This window comes from Zingiber officinale, chromosome 7B (genome assembly GCF_018446385.1).
Source record: "Zingiber officinale cultivar Zhangliang chromosome 7B, Zo_v1.1, whole genome shotgun sequence".
NCBI classification, from domain to species: domain Eukaryota; kingdom Viridiplantae; phylum Streptophyta; class Magnoliopsida; order Zingiberales; family Zingiberaceae; genus Zingiber; species Zingiber officinale.
The window spans coordinates 99,108,349-99,132,115 of NC_055999.1; the positions used below are offsets into that span (position 1 = coordinate 99,108,349).

Below are 23,767 nucleotides of genomic sequence, written 5' to 3' on the forward strand. Positions count from 1 at the left end.
TCTGGGGGGTGGCAACCTTAGGTCCTAGTGGGTAGTAACCCTAGGTGAAGGAAAATCCTAAGGGGGGTAACCTTAGGTCCTAGGGGGGGTAACCCTAGGTCCTAGGGGGTGGTAACCCTAGGAGGAAAGTCCAGTCGATCTGGAGGACCGGACTGGCATCAGGTAATCTCTCCTGAGGGGAGTAGGTGAGGACGCGTTCACCGGAAGAGGGAACAGTATGCGTCGGTTCAACCTAGGGTTTCCGGTCGAAGATTCAAAGTCAGAACCGGACAGCTCGGAGACTATCAAATACTGCTTTTACTATATTTTATGTGTGCTAACTTTGTCTTGCAGGGTATGTGTGTGTTTTGTGAACTAACATACTTTGTAGGGATAAATGAGCAAGGCAAGTCTCGGATGAATAATGTCTGAGGCGCCTCCATGGAGCTTGGAGGCACCTTGGGGTGCAAGGCAGAATCAGGCTGCGCAGCAAGCTTGAAGGCGCTTTAGACGGAGCTTGAGGCACCTTGGACGAGGGCTTGGAGGCGCCTTGAAGTGGCCATGGAGGCGCCTCAAGCAGGATAAAAGAAAAAGCTTTCATCGCTGATCCACGCGGTTGACTCGACTGCTTTGAGGCGCCTCGGAAGGGCTTTGAGGCGCCTCTAACACTGTTTAAAAGGGGTGTTCGAGCAACAAGTTCAAACAACGAATTAAAAAGCAATCTTCTCCTATGTGCTGTGAACAAGACGACCCAGAAGTGCTGCTACAAGTGCCCGACGACCCAGAGCTTCAAATCTTCAATTCTAGTTGTCAGTATACTCTTTTTAATACTGTTAAAATTGTAATACATTTGTAACTGAATTTGCGCGATATAGTTGTTGCCCACTGAAAGCGATCAACGATTGCGGGCCTTGGAGTAGGAGTCACCCTAAGCTCCAAACCAAGTAAACCCTTAGTGTCTCTGTGTGTGTTTGATTCGTTTTATTATTCCGCTGCTTTAACTTGAACGCTTTACGATTATGAAATTGATTGTGAAAGCCACGAGCGCTATTCACCCCCCCCTCTCTAGCACATCTCGATCCAACAATTGGTATCAGAGCGGGGTTGCTCTGAATTGGTACAACTACCGTTCGAGCATTTTTTCGTCGCTTTCTCGTTCGTTTAGGGTAAAAATAAAACCTTACGCCTTTCATTTTTTCCCTCCAAAATTATTTTCGAAAAATTCATTCTCATCTCTTCACCACTGATTAGTATTGATAAAATATCGCATTTAGCAAAATTTGATATAATATTTTTTAAATATTTTTTATATAATATTTTATTATTTTTTCTCGAAATTCGTGAATTCCTGTTTCTATTTTTTCCGCACTACTAATCCAAGACCAAGTCTTGGAACAAGTTTTATTATTTTTATTTTGCGAGATTCCTTCTTAATGGCCTACGAAGATGAGTACAGCTCCACATGCCTACCACTTCTGTCCGACTAGAATTTCAAATACTGGAAAGACCAAGTGGAGCACCAACTGAAGACCGAAGCAGAAATATGGACTATAGTCCATATTGGATTTATTCTCCCCATTGAAGAAGGTGTACCCATCACGTGTGACAAGTGGGATGCACAAACAATAAGGACATTCGAGGCAAATGCAAAAGCAACTTGTATTCTCTTATGCAGACTAACAAATTCAGATCTTGATCGAGTTGGAAAGTTCAACAATGCTAAGGAGCTTTGGGAGAAATTGCTCAAGTTTTATGAGATCCCTTAAGAGCCAGAAGATCAAATAGAACCTGAGTCCAAATCTGAATTTGAATCCCCAGAGTCAACCTCTGAACCAGACTTAGAAGAATCAGAGCATACCTATTGGCCAAAGACGAGATATCTGAATCTGAGTCAGAATTTGAAATGGCAACAGTCAAGAGGGAGAATCCTATCATGATCCTAAAGGTAAAATTATAAATTTAAATTTTAAATTTCACATAACTTGTTTTAAGTGTAGGGAGAGAGGGCACTATAGAAACAAGTGTCCTACTCATAAGATCCGGTCAGCTCAATTGGAGGAGAAGGAGAAAATGATCAGGAAAGGGAAGAAGCACATTGAATGCTCTAAGTGCAAATGAATGGGTCACTGCAAAAGACAATGCCCAGGAAGAAGAACCAATAATCCAGGAAGAGAAATAAAGGTAAATAAATTTACATTATATGAAAATTCAATCTTTTCAACACATGTCGGTACTCTAAATAATCCTACTTGCTCTAGTATAGATTTTTCTTCAAAATTGGATATGCATGCTAACAATACGATAAATAGAGTTAATTCAAATCTAAATAAGAATAACTTAAAATTATTTAATAAACATAAGAAATTAACGTTGAGAAAAATAGAGAAACAAAGTAATATCTTAAAAGATAAAATAGATAAGTTAGAAAAGATTATTAATAATTTAACTAATCAACAAAATTTAGACTTGGGTTATAAGTCTAAAGTAAAACTTAAACACTACAAACCAAGCTATAATCAAGTACCTTTTATTTACTAAACTTAATTTAAATATAACTCAAATCTAATTTATAAATTTAAATAAAATTATCAACAATGTAGGGGGAGGCTCCAGAATAGTTGGCACCTCCAAAACTAACTTACCCGACATGGTAATTAGAACTAATTAGAAAGGGAACAAGTTTAACTTGACCTATGGTACTGGTGAAATTTTGGATGATAGTACATTAGGGAAATTTAGTCTATGCATGTCTAGGAAGATATGACTTCGACCTGGTGCATTTGGCTAAGTGAAACTAACCGAAGCTACCCTTTATGGATCCTAACCAGTTAGACCAAGGTTTTGTATTAAGTTCAGTGGATAGGATTATTTGGAAAATGTCGAAGGCATGGTTACTTTAATAATGTCCAAGTGACTCACCATAGCCCAGAAGTTTATCCAGAGAATGCCTATTTATTGAGCTCAAAGCTAAACCTAAATCTAACACAAAGTTAAACCAAACCCTATAATTAAACCCAATTCATCTTACAAAATTATAGAATTCCCTGATTTAAAATTTAGATCGGGTGAGATGACTAACGATCAAAATTAAATTAAATTAATAATTAAAAATCAAATTCTTTAAAAAAACTTATTTAAAAATTCTTTTGAAATCAATTTAAAAATTATTTTAAAAATCCTTTTGAAAATCATTTTAAAAAATTATTTTAAAAATCCTTTGAAAATCATTTAAAAAATTATTTTAAAAATATTTTAAAAATTATTTTAAAAATCCTTCGAAAACCATTTTAAAAATTATTTTAAAAAACTTTTGAAAATCATTTAAAAATTATTTTAAAAAATCCATTTGAAAATCATTTTAAAAATCCTTTTGAAAAAAATTTAAAAATTATTTTAAAAAATCCATTTGAAAATCATTTTAAAAAATTATTTTAAAAATCCTTTTGAAAATCATTTTAAAAAACCTTTGAAAATCATTTTAAAAAAATATTTTAAAAATTCAAAATCATTTTAAAAAACCTTTAAAAATCATTTACAAAATTATTTTAAAAATCCTTGGAAAATCATTTTGAAAATCATTTTAAAAAATTATTTAAAAAATCCTTTTGAAAATCATTTTAAAAAATTATTTTAAAAATCCTTTGAAAATCATTTAAAAATCCTTTGAAAATCATTTAAAAAATTATTTTAAAAATCTTTTAAAAATTATTTTAAAAATCCTTTGAAAATCATTTTAAAAATTATTTTAAAAAACTTTTGAAAATCATTTAAAAATTATTTTAAAAAATCCATTTGAAAATCATTTTAAAAAATTATTTTAAAAATCCTTTTGAAAAAAAATTAAAAAATTATTTTAAAAAATCCATTTGAAAATAATTTTAAAAAATTATTTTAAAAATCCTTTTGAAAATCATTTTTAAAATTATTTTAAAAATTATTTTAAAAAACCTTTGAAAATCATTTTTAAAAAATATTTTAAAATTTCAAAATTATTTTAAAAAACCTTTGAAAATCATTTAAAAAATTATTTTAAAAATCCTTGGAAAATCATTTTAAAAATTATTTTAAAAATACTTTCGAAAATCATTTTAAAAATATTTTGAAAATCATTTAAAAATTATTTTAAAAAACCTTTGAAAATCATTTTAAAAATTATTTGAAAATCATTTTAAAAATTATTTTAAAAATCTTTTGAAAATTATTTTAAAAATTATTTTAAAAAATCCTTTGAAAATCAATTTAAAAATTATTTAAAAATCCTTTTCAAAATAATTTTAAAAATTATTTTAAAAAACCTTTGAAAATCATTTTAAAAAAATTATTTTAAAAATCCTTTTGAACTTCATTTTAAAAAACCTTTGAAAATTATTTTTAAAATCTTTTGAAAATCATTTTAAAAATTATTTTAAAGATCCTTTGAAAATCATTTAAAAATTATTTAAAAAAAATCCTTTTGAAAAATTGTTTTAAAAATCCTTTAGAAAAATATTTTAAAAAACCTTTGAAAATTATTTTAAAAATCCTTTGAAAATTATTTTAAAAATTATTTTAAAAATCCTTTTGGAAATCCTTTTAAAAAATATTTTTAAAATCCTTTGAAAATCATTTAAAAATTATTTTAAAAATCCATTTGAAAATCAATTTAAAAATTATCTCAAAATCTGATTTGTTATCATAATTATTTTTTAAAAAAATTAATGATTATTAATTTTTAAATCATAACTAATTTTCAAACCATATGTTCAAATTATAATTTCAAACTCAATTTTCAAAATTTTAAATGTTTTACTCATTTGAAAGTGATGCTCAAACTTATTTTAAATATCAATTTAAAATAAAGATAATTCCATCTCATACTCACGCATAAGTTGAACATGCTTGATAATCTAAAATGGATGAGATGGAAAATTAGGAAAATATAAAATGCCTATTATGTTTTTATATATTACATGCTTGGACTCTAGGATCCTAGGGATTTATTTTGGCATTAATTAAGAGGGAGTGAGTGGAGTCAAGCCAAGTTTTTTATTTAACAATTAAACTCTTTGAAAAATTAAAGGAAATCCAATTATTTTTATCCAGAAAAATAAGCTTTTTAATTAAGCTTTAAACTGTTTATTATCTTAACTAAGCTTTTATCAATATCTTTTTAAAGCCAAGTTGTTTTTCAAATTTAATTAAGTATTTCAAAAAGGCTTTTTCAAAATTTAGCTAAGTAGTTTTTCAAAAAGGTTTTTTTTTTAATTTAACTAAGTTTTTCTTCAAAAGCTTATCAAAATTTACTAAGTAATTTTTCAAAACTACTTCAAAATTTGCTAAGCTACTCTTCAAAGTCAAAAATAGTTTTTCTTAGTTAAAGTATGTTCCAAACTTAATCCTTCTCAGAATTTTTCCCTTTACACCTGTAATGAATATTCTAATTTCACTTAGCTAAAAAGTTTTACAAGAAAATCAGTTATAAAAAGCTAAGTGGTTATCAAAGTTTTTCCCTCTATTTAAAAGTTTTTTTCAAGCTAAACTTTTCATCTATCTTCTTAAAGTTATTATGGATAAAAATTATTAATTCTCAAAACAAGCTAAGGCTTATACTCAACTTATCCTTTACTCTTTCGTTTATTTTTGATATATGGCAAAGGAGGAGAATATAAAAAAATTCAAAGAAAGTGTAAGAATAGAAATTTTTGATTTTTTTTTTAATTTAAGGGGGCTTTTACTAAGGGGGAGCTCTGCACTTAATTTTATGCTTGTCTTTTCATGCTTATCTTTTTATGGCATTATTTTCTTAACTTTGAATTTTTGTTGTCATAATCAAAAAGGGGGAGATTGTTGGTGTGAGAAGCATCCGACGATCGAACCTAGGTTTGGATAATGACAAAGAGATTCAAAGTTAAGATTCCTTGTTATCTAACGTGTTTACATGAGGTTTCAGGAAAATCCTAATTGCGGTTAGGCAGGTGAAAACCCTAGGGGGTGGTAACCATAGGTGAAGGAAAACCCTAAGGGGTGGCAACCTTAGGTCCTAGGGGGTGGTAACCCTATGTGAAGGAAAACCCTAAGGGGCGACAACCTTAGGTCCTAGGGGGTGGTAACCCTAGGTTGAGGAAAATCCTAAGGGGGGGGGGGGGGGTAACCTTAGGTCCTAGGGGGTGGTAACCCTTGGTGGAGAAAAAATCCTAAGGGGCGGTAACCCTAGGTCCTAGGGGTGGTAACCCTAGGTGGACAGTCTAGTCGGTCTGGAGGACCGTACTGACATTACGTAATCTCTCCTGAGGGGAGTAGGTGAGGATGTGTTCCCCGGAAGAGAGAACAGTATGCGTCAGTTCGACCTAGGATTTCCGGTCGGAAATCCAAAGTCAGAACCGAACAGTCCGGAGACTGTCAAATATTGCTTTTACTATATTTTATGTGTGCTAACTTTGTCTTGCAGGGTATGTGTGTGTTTTGTGAACTAACATACTTTGCAGGGACAAATGAGCAATGCCAGTCTTGGATGAACAGTGTCTGAGGTGCCTCCATGGAGCTTGGAGGCGCCTCGGGTGCACGGCAGAATCAGGCTATGCAGCAAGCTTGAAGGCGCCTTGGACGAGGGCTTGGAGGCGCCTTGAAGTGGCCATGGAGGCGCCTCAAGCAGGATAAGAGAAGAAGCTTTCAGCACTGATCCACGCGGCTGACTCGACTGCTTTGAGGCACCTCGGAAGGGCTTTGAGGCGCCTCCAGCACTATTTAAAAGGGGTGTTCGAGCAGCAGGTTCAAACAACGAATTAAAAAGCAATCTTCTCTTGTGTGTTGTGAACAAGACGACCCAGAAGTACTGCTACAAGTGCCCGACGACCCAGAGCTTCAAATCTCCAATTCTAGTTGTCGGTATACTCTTTTTAATACTGTTAAAATTGTAATACATTTGTAACTGAATTTGCGTGATATAGTTGTTGCCCACTGAAAGCGATCAACGATCACGGGCCTTGGAGTAGGAGTCGCCCTAGGCTCCGAACCAAATAAACCCTTAGTGTCTTTGTGTGTGTTTGATTCGTTTTATTATTTCGCTGCTTTAACTCGAACGCTTTACGATTACGAAATCGATTGTGAAAGCCACGAGCGCTATTCACCTCCCCTCTAGCGCATCTCGATCCAACATCAAGTTGAGCTAAGCTTTAGGGTGTTCATACTTATTTGATAAGCTAACCGAATCAAGTCGAATTGAACCAAGCTTTTGAAATGATTGTTTGAGTTTGATTCATTTAAATATTATTGAACTCGTAATTCAAATTTGACTTGAGCTTGGTTCTTTTAAATGCTATTGAGCTCGTAATTCAAACTTAGCTTGAGTTTGATTTATTTATATGTTATCGAACTCTTAATTTAAAATTGTCTGATTGTATAAAATTTTTACTTATTTGATTGATTATTGAGTTTAATAATTCAAATTTGTTTGTTCATTTAAAAGTTTTTTGGGGTTTATATAACATGTTGATAAGAGTTTTATTAATGAACATAGTTCACGAATATTGTTCACGAACGAATATTGTTCATGAACATTAATAAACTGAACACATAATATATGTTCAAGTGTTTGTTTAATTTAATGAGTTATTCAAATTTATTTATTTAATTGATTTACATGTATTAAACTAACATAAATAAACTCTTATCAAACCGAATACCAAGTTTGTTCATGAATGTTCGGTTCATATACAACCCTAGCCAAGTAACTCCATGAAGTACGATGACGGATGGCAAATATCATGAGTAGTTCAAACACCATGGATGTATAATATACTCTATAAGAGATTTGAAGGCTCGTTATATGTGAGTCTATCCTATTTTTTACCATCACACCATGCCCCTTACATTTTACATTACAAAACGGTTATAAATAGATTTAACAAATTTGAGGGAGTTAGAAGAAAAATGTAAGGATTAATATGATTTTATATGAGCGTATAATAGTTATAAAGAGGACGTTGAAAGTCACCCCTCTCCCTTGGGAAAGGAAACGCTCGATCAGCAGCTTCTCCCTCGATCGCAGAGGCGCTGCTGGCTGCTGCGGTCGAATTTACTGGCGATCCCCTTTCTTCCGTTGATCCGCTCCCCTCCGATGCGTCTCGCCGATGGGTGTTTCCGTTTCTCTGTTCTACTCCTCGTGCTAGGTGCCCGCGGCCTCGGAGCAGTCGGATCCGTCGGCGAGGGCACCGATCTCCCTGATGCTGCAGTGAACCTCAACGTCTCCGATTTCGAGACCGTCCTCAGGGGTTCGCCGGCGAGCTTCGCAGTCGTCGAGTTCTTTGCTCATTGGTAACGCTGTTCCTTTTCTCGTGCCACCTCGTTATTGGTTTCTCTCCTCTTGATCCGGAAGTGGAGATTTGTAGGCGTTTTAATCATTGAGGGTTTTGAGGAAAGAAAAGGAGTCTATGCTGATGTCTATTGGTTCATTCATTTTGGCACACAGTTAGTATTGGGTAAATTTTGCTCGTCTACCTTGTCGTGACATGCCCTTGAGCATATCCTTGATAGGCGCGCAGCCACAACCTGTAGTACAGTAGTAAATGCTCAGTCGTTAAACATTACGAGGGATTTAATGATGGGTCATTGCATTTGTAATTTGATAATTGGTTTGTCGTTATGCAAAAACGGGTTCTTAAGGAGTTATTAAAAATTTAAGCCTATATATATATATATATATATATATTTTTGTGATATAACAAATTGGGCGTAAAAAGTAAAGGGGATGGAGAAATAGAAGGGGATGGAAATGTGAAGGGAGAGAAGTTATCAGCCTTCACATTGTTCCTTGAAGTGGGGAAAAAATATAAACTTTCCTGCCAATTGTTTCTTTAGAGGGATCATAGGTGAGGACGAATTGTTGTTAAATCATTTTACCTTCACTATTCCCTTGAATTAAAAAACAACTGGTGCCCCATCCATCTAAACTTGGAAAAAGGAACTGCTGTCCATATGTTCTAGATATGCCCCCATAACCATCAAGACGTGCTCTTTGTCAATTCTCGTAAAGAGGCTAGCACTGCTAGGAGCTATCCTATTTGGCAACTACAGGTGTTGCATGGTGGCACAATCAAAGTCCAATGATTGTGCTTTCTATGTTATACTGTGCTTCCTTAAAAGCTGGCCTATATATAAGAGTTGCAAGGCAGCAGATGATTGTGCTATCTATGTCATATTTATCCTTAGATTTAACACTTGACAATTCTTTCTTTTACTCCACCCTTAATCATATGAACTTTTCATTTAGTTATCTATATGTATGGACTTCATCCAGACTCCTTAAATATAATGTACACTAGAATTTGGAATCTTGATACATGTTATCCGACATTATAATTGAGTAATTCAAAGAGTAGTTTAGTTGATCAATTATGTTAGGTTTTATGGCTGTGAGGTATTATCTATATCACTATTTGTAAAAAATTTTTTGGAGTATATGGAAGTTCAGTACATAAAACATGGTCTTAAATTGTTTAGATTGAAATTTCAAGCCGTTCTTTGATCTAAGTACCTGCAAGTTGTATTTGAAGGTTGAGCCTTCGTGAATATTCTTCACTATAGATTCATTTTACAATGTTTGTTTCACTTTTTTCTTGTAGAGTCAAGTAATTAAAACTTAAAGTAAATTAATCAAAGGGCTGACCTTTTTTTTCCAACTCCATTCCATTTAAGTTGTGTTCTTCTTGTGATCCTTGCCTGTATATTTCATTGGCATTCAATGAAAACATAATTCACTAGATGTACCATTTGATCATTTCATATGTTCTCTGACAGCAATATGTCTGCTGTTTATATTGATGTGAACTCAAGATGAACAATTAGACTAGTGTTTTTTTTTACATATATATTTACTTAATCGAATGGTTTAATGGCCCATTTTGAGCTTAAATGGACTGTTTTTCTTAAGTCAATCTTAGTTGCATGATACACTGGATGCTTGTCTTATGTTTGCTTTTAGCTCATAGTTGATATAGGCTAGTATTTTTTTTTTTTTTTACTTTGAAGTTTGTTTATTTGACATTCTTTAATTTACTTTTTTGATTAAATAGGTGTCCTGCATGCAGAAACTATAAGGTATATGAAGTTCTAGGCTTCTAGCTCCCTGCTTTTCTTAAATCATCAACTTCAAAAATACTTTAACCATAATCATGCAGCCTCATTATGAAAAAGTTGCAAGGATGTTCAATGGACCAAATGCTGTGCATCCTGGAATTGTTTTGATGGCACGGGTTGATTGTGCGATGAAGGTAATTTTTCTCTAGCTTCCAGATAACTTTTTTGGTTCTATTTTTCTAGGCATAGAATAGTCTAGTTCCTGCAAGTTAGATTACATGTATCAGTGGTTGCCTGAATTTCAGCACAAATTTATAGGATTTCGGTATCATTCTGCATCGACACTCGACACACTTCAAAGTGTGCTGAGACTCAAAATCAAATCAAATGAATCTTAATCCTATAAACTCTTTCTGCCTTGCTTGGTTACTGCCAAACATAAGCCTATAGCAATCATAAAATCAATTGAATAAAATTTTTGTAGCAACTCTTTTCACCTTGCTTGGTTACTGCCAAAAATAAGCCAATAACAATAAGAAAAATCAATTTGAATAAAAATTTTGAAACAACAATTTACATAGATACAAGGCTAATGATTGTGTGTTGTGCATTGAATGAGAACGTTGGAGACTCGATCTCATAATGTATTAAGACTAAGATTAAATAATGCTCATAGGACATCTAGTATTGTAACTAGTTTCTTCACATATTCATAAATGTATCTTGGTTAATCATTAGAATTTGGAGGTAAGATTGACAAAATTGAAACTGGAACAAGCATGATACATGTTGGTTACTCCAACTCTAGTGTCACTCCACTTTAATGTTGTTGGCGTTCACATTGGTGTTTTCCCTCTCATCTTTTTCTATGGTATTTCAATTTTTTCTAAATTAGTTGCGGGTAGAGAATCTTCCTTTCACCAATATTGGCAAAGACAAGCCCTGCATTTGTGGGCACCTTCAAAATTGTGTGAGCATGGTGATTAGTGGTTGGAACATTACTTGTGAGATTGATACCGATCAATATTTGACATCCTTATAAATTTCATCTAATGTTCATTACTTAGTTCCAACCACTTGTTTTACTATTTCTCTTCTTTAAATTCTTCGACAGAGTGGCAAGGCAAAAAATATATATATTAGTGGGTGCAAATGAATTTTAATTCATTTCAATCAATTTTAATATGATTAAAAATTGATTTTCTAAGTAGCTTAAACTAAGATCCAAACTTATAAAAATCAAGAACTAGTCAAACATAACTGATCAGGTTGACCTAGTTTTTTTTCTCTTAAATTTCCTATTATTTCTCTATTGAGTGAATTATATGGATTGATTGAAACATGGGAGCTGTGCCCAATCTGTACAGTTATTAATCTGAATATAACAATTTTGAATTTTATAACATATTGTAGAAGTAAAAGAAACTACAAGAATAATAAGTAATACAAAAATTAAACTTAATGATTGAGAGAAATTATTCCAGACTATGCTTATGAAACTCAAAAAGTGAAGGAAATTTGTGCATTCCAAATATTGTCAACATGATTTCATCTTTTGAAATCATTTAAATTGAACAATATGCCATAGATAATTTATTCATAACATGATTTCAAATATTTGGATGTAGTTAGTTTGAAATTTTATTTTAGCTTCCATTCTCTTGTAAAGCTACCACCCAGGCCATTTATGCAACTTCTTAGGCATTTTCTGTAGGGGACGACATTGCATAGCATACGTGGCCTTGTAAATGTGAGTTGGCTTCAATATGCAGAACCAAGAGGTCTATCCAGCTGCATATGCAATATTTATGGCTGTATATGCAGTTTATGTGGCCAGATATACAACATATAATGGTTGCATGTGCAAGTCCAAAATATTGAAATTGTGATTCCATCGCATTCGAATTGAATCTAATCAAATAAAGATGATGTTTTTCCAAAGCATATATTCTGGTAATTGTGGCACTCTGACAAACTAAGATTTTGGTGTGGCAACTTGTTAGTATATCATGTTTTTGCATTGTACGATGGCACATATTTGTTTATATGAAATTACTGATGGGATATAGCATGATAAGTGTACTTTGTTATATATATGTCAAGTGTCATTATCATTTGAGTAACATAATGATGTGTAAAACTTCCTTATCTTGCTTTAGCTGCTTGACCTCATGATTTATGGATGATGTCATGGTAATTCGTTCTAGACTGCTATCTAAAATGAGTAAACTGGTGCAGAAGGTGGTGAACCTTTAAATATGTAAAACTCAAAATATACAGCAAGAAAATTGAAGAAATAGTTAGTATGGGAATATTTTTAATAGCAAAATTTGATGGATCCTACGGCTACCAGGCCAACAAGGATTATCTGAACTAAGTTTTGAGTTAATTGCCTAGATTGCTTATCAATAAAAATGCTATTTTCCAACGTCAGAACCATGAAAAGGGGTTTTTATATTAATTGTTCACTTGATATAATTATTATTGCTGCTTCTTTTCTGTTTAACAAACTATATTTTGAGGAACTTAGTCAGTCGTGCCTTTTTTCATACTTTCTCTTTGACAACACAGATAAATACAAATCTTTGTGGTAGATTTTCAGTTGGTTTCTATCCCATGCTATTGTGGGGTCCTCCAGCTAAATTTGTGTCGGGTAGATGGGCTCCTAAACAAGAAAATACTGAATTACAATTGATTGATGATGGAAGGACAGCAGATCAGTTACTCAATTGGATAAACAAAAAACTTGGCAGGCAAGTTGTTGCTTCTCTTCATTATTTGTTTAGTTTTTGTATTGCTATTATTATCATTGTATTCAATCAATGCGCTTGCACTTGAAATTAATTTTATGACTCATGACTCATCATTAACTTCTGAGAACTGAGAAGTGTATCCTTAACTTTTACTTGCACTTTCAGTTTTTTGATATAGGTACAACTTGTTGAAATTTTGCTAATTTACCAAGGTAGCTACTCCTTAATGGAGAATTATTCTGCTGATCTTGATGGTGTATTAATAATTTTCTGTTCCTCTTTTAACTCAATTAGCAGGCCGTGTATCCCATTAACAGGTGGAGATACCTTGGGAACTGGCTTGCAGTCCTAAAGCTAATATAAGTGTCATGTTTCTCTTTTGCCATGTGAGGGACTATACCTATTTCAAAATTCTGGGTTTCGATGATGGAAGTTCAAAGTGTCTTGGAGCTCATTTAATCAACTCAGTGTCTTAGCTTGTTTCCATGAAAGAATCTGGATATATTTCCCTAAATGTTTGATGTTAGTCTTGTCCAATTAAGGACTTAAAATGCGGACTTTGTCATGGAGGTGTTCAGTAGTAATCTGGTGTATAAAAAAAAGATTAGGAAGTTCCCTATAGGGCACTATAGGGTTTCATTGTTTTCCCTGTCAACTTAATGAAGGTGATGAATCATGATCGATTAAGGCAATTTACTTCCTAATTCATACTAATAAAGCAGTTACAGTTATACTCAGATCTGTTAGGGTAATTAGTTGATAATGTCATAAATTAGAATGCTGCATATAGAGATCCACTAGTTGCCTTGGAGGTTAGCTTTTTTAATGGGGAAATAAGGTGAAGTGCCTAGCACTTGTGGTTGACCTTTAGTCTTAATGTTGACTGTTCATGTTTATGAAGGTGGGATTTCTTTGATCTTAGATAAATCAAGCAACCTATTGATATGTGAGATTCCTGGGATTTGTTCAGATTCAAATGCCTTCACAAGGAAATGGTGAAATGCTACTGAGGAAGACAAGCTACCTCTTTAGTAATCGAGCTTCCCACTATTTCTTTGTCTAATTTCAAGTTGTTTGGCAAGGAAATGTTTTTGGGATATATTTATCAAATGAAAATCTACTATGTGACACTCGATGATAATTTTATTCTCACCAACCAAATCAACATTTGGAACTATATTCTTCTCTTATGAAGGTAGGTGTGTTTGGTTCATGGAAAATTTTCTGCTTTCAGTTTTGTATTTCCAGAAAAAAAAAGGTAAAAAAAAAAACAGTTTTCATCATCTTTTTAACATCGTTGTATAATAAAATTTATTTGTTTCTTGAACTTTCCCTAAAGTAAGACAAAAAATTATGAAAATAGTTGGAAAATGAAAGTTCAATAAATGAAGACATGAAACAATTGGAAACTGAAAACACGAGATACTCTTTTTGTCTTACTCTGAGGGTAGGTTTAGTTCATTTGATCGTATCAATATAACTTCTCCTGGGATTACTAGAAATACTGCAGTGATTTCATTGACTGGTGACACTTTTATTCTGTGCAGTTCATTCAACTTCGTTGATGGCAGATATGAAAATGAAAACACATTTTCCAAGAATGCCTCGTATCCTGAACAGGTATTCACATCTCATTTGCTCTAGATTATATGTTAACCTGGCATGTTTGTCCTTGATGCTTTCCTTATTTCTGATTATTGCCTTACACCTTGCTCTATATTTTGGCAGATTGCTCGTGCTATTTATGATGTTGAGGAAGCCACAGCGTTAGCTATTGAGATAGTCATAGAAAATAAGGTTGACCCTGTTTTCCTGCCTACATTTGGAATCATTTCCTGTAAAAACTTTCAAAAGTGATACTTCATGTGTGCATCATGCAGATGATCAAGTCAAGTACTCAAGCACCAATCATAAAATTTCTCCAGCTTTTGGTGGCACATCATCCTTCAAAAAGGTTAACAACTCAACTTTTTCATAAATTTAAGATATTTGCTAGTTTCCTAATATTATAATTGACTTTGCTTTAGGTGTCGAAGAGGAATTGCTGACCTACTTATAAGCTTTGATGATATGTGGCCTTCAGGTTCACTTTCAGAAGAAACACATATGCTGCAAGAACATGACATACTGAAATCCTATCCAATTTGTGGCAAGGAAGTTCCTCGTCGATATTGGGTGGGGAAATTGTTATTTTTGGATACGTATATTTTCTAAGGATAACAAAGAAAGCAACATATTTTTTATTGGATACCAGAAATTTTAGAAAGTCTTTAGTATAAAAAATCAAACCACATTTCACTCAGAACCCAAGCTTGTCAAAGCTAGTACTTTTTGACTAAGTTTATCATGTCATGTATCCTGAGTCCAATGGCAGTTGGCATAGCTGACAGTTAAAACTAACATCAGTGGCTGTTGTTAGTATGTGATTTAGTACTTTATGAAGTTAGTGTTCTGCATTAAATGTGTCATTTGATTTTAGACCATGTAGCTATTGGATATGCTTGATTTACTCTAGTTATATTCATGCCTTTGCATGGAACTACTTCTATTATTTGGAGGAAAATTTTTTTATGGGGAATTATATATACACCTTCTCTAGTTCATTTATATTCCATGTACCCTGCACCTTTTTCCCAATTCAACACCTTTGTCCATCAAATGATTACATTATATGCAAGCACCTTGTTGATAATGATTATTCCATGTAGCCCCATTTTTACACACTAAATAAGTCACATGATGGGCTAAAATGGAGATTTTTATAAAATAAGGTATACTTGGAATATGAATAAACTAGAGGGCGTGTACAATCAATTTACCCCAAAACTTTATGTACACGTTTGGAGGTCCAAATTTATGTGTCTTGCATGATTGTTATGTAGGTATTCCCTTTGGACCAATCTGAAAGAAATTCAAAAAATACTGATTAATCGATCCTATAATGATCGATCATACAACATAAAACTTAATGCAATAGATATAAAACCAGACCTACTTTAACCAAAACTGATGAGTTCTTAAGCTTGCCAATGGCAGACAGACCTGTCGTATTGTGAATTTACATATCAATGAGATGGATCATCTTAGGAGTTGCTATCGGTACTTGAAAAGAAATGTGTGCACAAAATGGTCATATTATACAGTCCCAAATAGGTACATCATAGTTAGAAGATTCTCTCTCTAATCTCTGTACATTTGGCAGATATTTTGTCGAGGGAGTAAAGATCATTCAAGAGGCTTCAGGTACTTGAAACTTCCAACTCTAGCTTTTTTTTGTTTTTCATTATCAAACCATTTCTTTTTCTATACACATTCCCATTTTATAAAAGGGAGTCTTGGCACGACGGTAAAGTTGTTGTCATGTGATCTTGAGGTCACGGGTTCGAGTTGTAAAAACAACCTCTTGCAAAAAAAATGCTAAGGTAAGGTTGTGTGCAATTGACCCAATGTGGTCCGACTCTTTCTTAGGATCCCGTACTGGCAAGAGCTTCGTGCACTAGGTTACCCTTACACATTCCCATTTTTATATAAGGATGTAATCGAGTTTAGCTAAATCGAGCCGAGCTTGACTGTGTTCAAGTTTGTTCATTTACTTATGAGGAGCTTGTTAATTAAAATTCTTATTGAGTTCAAGCTCTGGCCTCATCTAGTGGGAAAAGACTTGATTGTTATTCTTGTTATTGTATTGAGCTCAAGCTGAATTCTAGCCTTTTGTCAAGCTCAACTAGAGATGCTATTGCCCATATAATTTAATTAAAATATTTCATTATCAGCCGTGTGTGCATCTACCCATACCCATAACTAATAACATGATCTTATCTTTATTAGTTCATTATCAGCAGTGAGAATTTCCATGGTTGCCCAAAAGATTTTTAGGTTATAATCGTCTTTCAGATAGATCAAACAAAACAAGGCAGTGAGTTTTTTTTACTAACATTTTTAATCATGTCGTAACAGTTGTGGCCTATGGGTTTTATTCCACTCCCTGTCTGTTCGAGTTGCAGATGGCGAAAGCCAATTGGTTTTTACTGCAATACGTGACTTCATCCAAAACTTCTTTGTTTGCGATGATTGCCGTAGGCATTTTTCCGAAATGGCTTCACGGTACTTGAACATTCACATGTTTTTTCTTCACATCTATCTTAACAATGTCTGACATGGGACAGTTTGCAGTGTTTCAGCACCCTTCAACACCACTCGCGACTTGAGCATTTGGCTATGGAAAGCACATAACGAAGTCAACGAGCGACTCGTGACAGACCCAAGATTTCCCAAAATAATATGGCCGCCAAATCAGCTTTGTCCATCATGTTACACTTCTTCAAGCGTGAAAAATAGCAGCAACAAGCAAATAATCTGGAACGAGGATGAGGTGTATAAATTTCTGGTGCACTATTACGGGAGGATGCTCGTTTCATCTTACAAAGACACAACTCTGAGTCAAAACAAGGATGGTGACGAGTCGAATGACACTGCAGCCTCAAACAATGCAGTCGCAGTACCCATCGGGGCTGCACTGGCCATTGCTCTCGCCAGTTGCACATTTGGAGCCTTGGCTTGCTTCTGGAGAGCCAAGCAGAAGAAAAAGAAGTATTTACACCAACTTCGTTCTTTTAAAGAAGTATGATCCTTAGGATGCAAATCACATCATTCCATCTAATGTTCATTTTGGCTGGAAAAGATGCTTTTTTTTTTCTTCTCGCCTTTGTAATGCTTTTAGGAATAGGAAAAGTTTGGAAGAGATGCATGAAATTATCAATGTACAGAGGAAAGGGATAGGAAGTGTTTAGGAATACCTTGTTTACTTATTATCCGATGCTATTGTATTTATTTAAATAACTGTAGTTGCAAAGAGTTTTGCATTTGCAAATAAAAAAATGTTGAATAGTTTGATCTAGCCATTAGTCCGACGTTGCTTTCCCAAAGAGCGACTCTGCAGCTGCTAGGATGGGGGAAGCTAGGGCCTGATGGGCCTCCATTGTCGTGAGTGGCATCGACCAAGTGAACCTGGTTGTAATAGGATGACGACCCGGACGACATCAGACAGGATTTGAAAAGATAGAGGAGGATATTTTGTTTTGTTTTGTTTGATTGTGTTCGAAGAATGGGAATGAAAATGAGAATGGAATTAAATGCATGACAGCTCAAGAAGTAATGAAATACACAGTAAGTGACAAAATCAAGGGAGTCGAGATTTTATTGAACAAAGCGAAGCAACATGCTCATTCTTTATTCAATAAAGATGCCCTCTCTAAAGGATAATTTTTGTTGGCCAGAATCTGGCCAGCTAGAATTTTGTATGCTCCAATTAGAATGTATGCATGTACATGCATGTAATTAATGTACACAGATGATATTACCAAAATACCCATGTGTACACTTGCATGTATTGATTCTAGCTGGCCAGATTCTGGCCATTTAGCATTACCCCTCTCTAAATTATCTTGGGATTTTTTCTATACATTTGTATTTTTAAAAAAAATAAAAACCTTATTTTCAAGTCGATATTGAAGAAGGAATTAAACATCAATCCAATAAGATCACTAACTGGCTTATTAGTTTATTCCTTTCAACAAACTTAATGATCGATAGTCTTTATCTGAATCAATTAAAAAAAAATCCCAACCTTTATTAATAATAATAATAATAATATTTTTCGACTTGAAAGTGGTAAAGAAAACGTGATGGTCCTCAAAAGGCGAACCCATGGAAGCCTCGTGTTCCGGAGTGCCGAGTTAATTAACTACCCGGCAATGCAAATATCATAATAAATAGATTTTTAATTTAAATAAACAACTTATGAAACGTCTCTTTTGTAGCAAAGAGACAAAGGCAAAAGTTTATTCTATATATAATCTGTCTTTCAATTTTTTTATAATAAAGAAATTTAATTATTTGAATAGACTTATTTAGAAGATAATTAATTCGGTCCTATAAATAATTTTCATCAGTTATCATAATAAATCCAGAAAGTAATATCAAACATTCACTGTTTATAATATCCCAGTAAATAGTTTCTGAGCAGGATTCGAACCGTAATCTTGCTATTTGTCACCACAATATCTTACCCCGGGCCATACAAAGATAAATCAAATGCCCTCTGGAGATTCAATAATAAAATGAAACTTTTTTTACTCTCTTGAGATGGATAATTTGACCACAAAAGCTCCTTAATTCTACTTCTCTCACAAATTCTATTTAAATTTATTCTTAATGAAAAAGAATGGTGATACACTTGCGTGTGTATATATATATATATATATATATATATATATATATATATATATATATATATATACGGTTTTGATATCCTGCGCGCCGCACAGTGCGCGACTGTGCGCGCGCGCAGGATATCAGTGATTTTAATTTGTTTTTTATTTTTTTTTTTAATTTTTGAATTAAAAAAAATAATTAAAAAATTTTTTAAAAATTTTATTTTTAGGGTTCAGGCTTTGGGTATAGTGTTAAAGTTATTTTTTTTTTTAGATTTTACCTTTGGGGTTTAGGCTTTTCAATTAGGTTATAGTGTTTGGTTTTAAAAAAAAATTAAAATAGCTTTTATTTAAGCTTTTATTGAGTATTGTAATATGTTAAGGGGATATATTAAGGTATTAAAAATTTATATAAGGAAATGTTAAATTTTTTAATTAATTTTTTAAATTTAAAATATTAAAAAAATTAAAAAAATAAAAAAAAATTGACCGATCTCCTGCGCGCGCGCACAGTCGCGCACTGTGCGAGCGCGCAGGAGATCAAAACTCTATATATATATATATATATATATATATATTAAGTAAAGAGCACTGCCTTTATGTGCCCATTTGTTGTTTCATTGTTTTGAAGACCTTTCTCTCTCCTGTTTTTTTCCATGTAAAACTAAAAATATTATGTCCCTTTCTGGCCTTCCTTTCACTTCCATCCTCCCTTCCCTTTACTTGCCCCTCTAGTAAACAGTTCCTAGCAAAGAGGACAAACCCTCTGCCAAAAAACAAGGGAGGACTGGGCCATCTCTTTTTATTTTCTTTCACTCTCATAGCCACATCTGTTCTTAACCTTTTCTATTTTTATCCAAAGGTCAAGGTCTTCTGCCTTAGATTAAAATAATTATTCGAAAAAATAATTCTACTAATTACAGAATGCACTAAATTCTTCAAAAGAAAAAAAAAACAATTTACTTAACATAATATTGTTTGAAATGAAGATACTTTAAACGGATAGATAAATTTAATTCGGCAATTTACCAAAGGGCGCATTTGAAAATCTGAATTTATCAAAAGACGTATATTACTTTGTTATTTACCAAAGAGCGTACTTTTTTAAAACTATTTCATATTTTACCCTCCTGATAATTTGACTTTTTCTATTGTTTTTCTTTTCTTCATTATATTTCTCTCACTTCTCTCTCTCCTCAGTCGGCAGAATATATGAATAACATTAGTCAATCTTTAATCACATTTTAATACATTTGAAGAAGCCAAAATAAATAATGGACACCATATTTAGACTCCTTGCAATTTTAGAAATCCACAGGAACTGAAATGGGTGCAATCGGTGGGTTTCGGTCAAAACCCACTGATGGACCTAGAGAGCTCCGATTGCACTCATTTCAGTTTCTATGGATTTCTAAAATTACAAGGAGTTCAAATATGATGTACATTATTTATTTTGGCTTTTTATAGATGTTAACAAGCAAAATCAAAGAATCGGCATAAAAGCCCACGTCATATCAGTCCATATCAGACCCACGTTGGGCCTGATTTGAGTCCATATCAGGCACAATGTGGGTTTTTTTGCCGATTCTTTAATTTTGCTTGTTAACATCTATAAAAAGCTAAAATAAATAATGAACACCATATTTGAAATCCTTGCAATTGTAGAAATCCATAGAAACTGAAATGGGTGGAATCGGAGCTCTCTAAGTCCATAAGTGAATTTTGACCGAAACTCACTGATCGATCTAGAAAGCTCCGATTGCACCCATTTCAGTTTCTATGAATTTCTAAAATTACAAGGAGTGAAAATATGGTGTCCATTATTATTTTTGACACTCCTAGTGGTGAACCAGAGGTTTTGAAAAACCCTAAATCTCTCTTCTTCTTTTTTTCCTTTTTTTTTTGTTTAGGCCTGATATGAAGAGATATCATGCCCACGTTGGGCCTGATATCTCTTCATATCAGGCCTAATGTGGACATGATATGTGGGAGATATCAGGCCTAGATACAACAAAAAATAAAAAAATAAAAAAATAAAAAAATAAAAAAAAAGAAATAGTGAAAAGAAATTTCACAGAAATTTATATAGATCTGACTTATTCATATCTTAGAATTTTGATAGAATAGTGAAAAGAAAGGCTAACAAAAATACATTTGTTCTTGAATTATTATAATGATAGACGTTAAATCACATCATGTCTTCTTCTCTTTCCTGCTGGTAACTTTTGTTTTGGCCGTTGGATGGCTTTTCACTGCCAGAATGTTGAGGCAGCCGAGCTTCCTCCTCACTCTCACTATATAACCGAGAGGAAGAAGGATGCAGCAGAGCAGAAGACAAAATTAATTTTGCAGGAGAAGAGAGGAAAGAAGAAAGCAGTGAGACGAGCCATGAGCAAAGCTGAAGACTTTAAGCTCTTCAAAATCCAGGCATCCCCATTTCCTTTCCCTCTTTTCTTTTCTCTTCTTTTCTTTTTTGTTTTTCTTGAAAAATATTATTGTGCAAGCCAAGTTTTGAAGGCAACTGAGAGTTTCCTTTTGGCTGGGCTCGCCTTGTTGCAGACTGTGGTCCTCAAAGTGCACATACATTGTGATGGATGCAAGCAAGAGGTCAAGAAGCTACTTCAGAAAATTGAAGGTTGATTTTCCCCTCTGTTTTCTTCAATGATCAAGAGTTTATTCTTCTTTAAACAAGTTGTCTTGCTTGGTTCTTTTTTTTTTTTTTTTTTCTTTTTTTCTTTTCCCAATTTCCCTTTGCTGGATCTTTGCATTGGTAGCTCATCTCCACTAACTTTGTTGGAAAATCCACAGTTCTGGCTTATCACGCTTCAAGTTTTTTCTTTTCAAAGAGAGGTGTATTGAATAATAGTTTACCATCAAGAATATACTGCTCAGCTTTTGATCAATAGGCTTGTGTTTTGATTTATCCTTTGACTGTCTGCTTGGGATTTCATCTCCTGAAACGCGTAGATCTGCTAAAATCAAATTGAGCTTTCTCACCTCATTTTTCCTCCTCGATCAGGAATATACACTGTCATCATAGACGCAGAGCAGCAAAAGGTCACGGTCGCAGGGGATGTGGACTCCGGCACCCTGATCAAGAAGCTGGCCAGGTCAGGGAAGCATGCAGAGCTCTGGCCTCACAAGTCCACCAGCCAAAGCAACAGGCCCAGCCACCCACAGCACCAGCAGCACCTGCAGCAACATCAAGCCAAGGATGGGAAGAAGAAGAACAACAACTGGAACAAAGGCCAAAGCGACCAAGCCCTCATCCAAGGCCTCAAGGCCTTCAAGCACCAGCACAGCACGGCTGACTCCTTCAGTTCAGACAATGAAGACTTGGAAAGGGACGACTTTGACGATGAGGATGAAGATGATGAGAATCTGGGCCTTGATCTATTGAAGAAGCTGAAGCTGCCCAATAATGCTGCGGGTGCCAAGAAAACTCTGCACACTGGTGGGAATGGTAACAAAAGGCCTGGGGAAACTTATCCCAATCGACCTACTGGATCGCAGTACTCAAATATGCCACAGGCAAAGGGATTAAATGCTGCACAACCAAACAACAGAATGGCTAATAATGGCCTCATGGGCCTAGCAGCTCTGCAAGGACATGGTCTCCAGGCTCAGCACCAGCTGGGTGCAAACTTTTCCACAGCTTTCCCAACTACTGGAAATCACCAAGCACCTCTGATGGTGAACTTGCAGGGCCAGGGGTATCAAAACCAGCCATCCTCCATGATGACGAACTCGAGGGGGATGAACAACCCCATGGCCAACATCAACAACAGCAGCATGCTGATGAACGAGAGCAGGTTCATGCAACCCCAAGTGATGTACAATAAGTCTCCACATATACCCCCCTACACCGGCTACTACTACCCATGTCCTTACTACCAAAGTCTGTACTATAACCATCATCCAGAGACCGGGGGAGGAGTAGGCCATGGCGATCATCATCCTCTCAGCGATGAATGCAGCAGCGGTTGTGTGGTAATGTAATGTCATTATTGCTGTAGGGGAATGTGATGAAGTGTGCACTGTTTCTCGTCACTTGGCTTTTGTTTTCTGCTAGGGGGAAGGGAAAAAAAAGTAGGTCCGAATGACTTCAGTGTGGGGACTGTGTTTGACACTCGATGCCAGTGCAGAATATTTACTTCATGCAGCTATTAATGCATTGCCATCCTGTCTTACTCATCCGTCTGTATTAACGCTTGCCACTATGCTTAATTGATGTGGGGTTTTAGCTTTGAAGTCTGTCTTGGTGCATACCTGTTAGGGATGAGTTTTGAATTGATTGTTTATGACAGGGTTGGAGTCCAACTTGGGTTTACTGGCAGACTTCCTCGCATGCTTTTGGTACAAGGTTATGATGGCAGGAGGAGGAAGGCAGTTGCATCACCCTAATCTGGCTCACTTTAACGAAGGATAATTTACCTTAGTGGATAAGATAATGAATCCTGAGAACAACAGAATAAAGGATTAGTTTGCAGAAAAGAAAAGCAGTGAACTGCAAGTAATTAGTCTTGAAGGATAATGCATTTTGATGGCAATAGCATAAAGCAATAGAGAAACTATTCATATAAAATAGTCATTAGCGCATGGGTGCGGTTTAAAATGCATGGCAACACATGTCTTGTTCATGGAGAGACAAACATGATTGAGGGGAGTGAACTTTTGAAAATGTGTTTACAGAAAGAAATGAAAGCCCTTTCCATGGTCAACAAGTTTCACAGGAAAAGAAGCGTTGGTAAAGTATAACCATCCTGAGAA

At 34.4% G+C, this 23,767-nt stretch overlaps 2 protein-coding genes across 2 annotated transcripts; both read left to right on the top strand.

Annotated features, from left to right (window-relative positions):
• Positions 1-7,934: 7,934 nt before the first annotated feature.
• Positions 7,935-17,682, top strand: LOC122006501 (sulfhydryl oxidase 1-like). Its single transcript, XM_042562029.1, has 11 exons — positions 7,935-8,271; positions 10,029-10,053; positions 10,134-10,226; positions 12,604-12,785; positions 14,333-14,405; positions 14,514-14,582; positions 14,666-14,739; positions 14,813-14,960; positions 15,988-16,028; positions 16,743-16,889; positions 16,959-17,682. The coding sequence occupies exons 1-11, from the start codon at positions 8,075-8,077 to the stop codon at positions 17,410-17,412; spliced, it is 1,503 nt and encodes a 500-aa protein (XP_042417963.1). The 5' UTR covers positions 7,935-8,074; the 3' UTR covers positions 17,413-17,682.
• A 3,522-nt stretch (positions 17,683-21,204) lies between these two features.
• On the top strand, positions 21,205-23,248 carry LOC122006502 (heavy metal-associated isoprenylated plant protein 37-like). Its single transcript, XM_042562030.1, has 3 exons — positions 21,205-21,424; positions 21,557-21,632; positions 22,017-23,248. Exons 1-3 carry the CDS (start codon positions 21,239-21,241, stop codon positions 22,994-22,996), a joined length of 1,242 nt encoding a protein of 413 aa, XP_042417964.1. The 5' UTR covers positions 21,205-21,238; the 3' UTR covers positions 22,997-23,248.
• Positions 23,249-23,767: the final 519 nt, after the last annotated feature.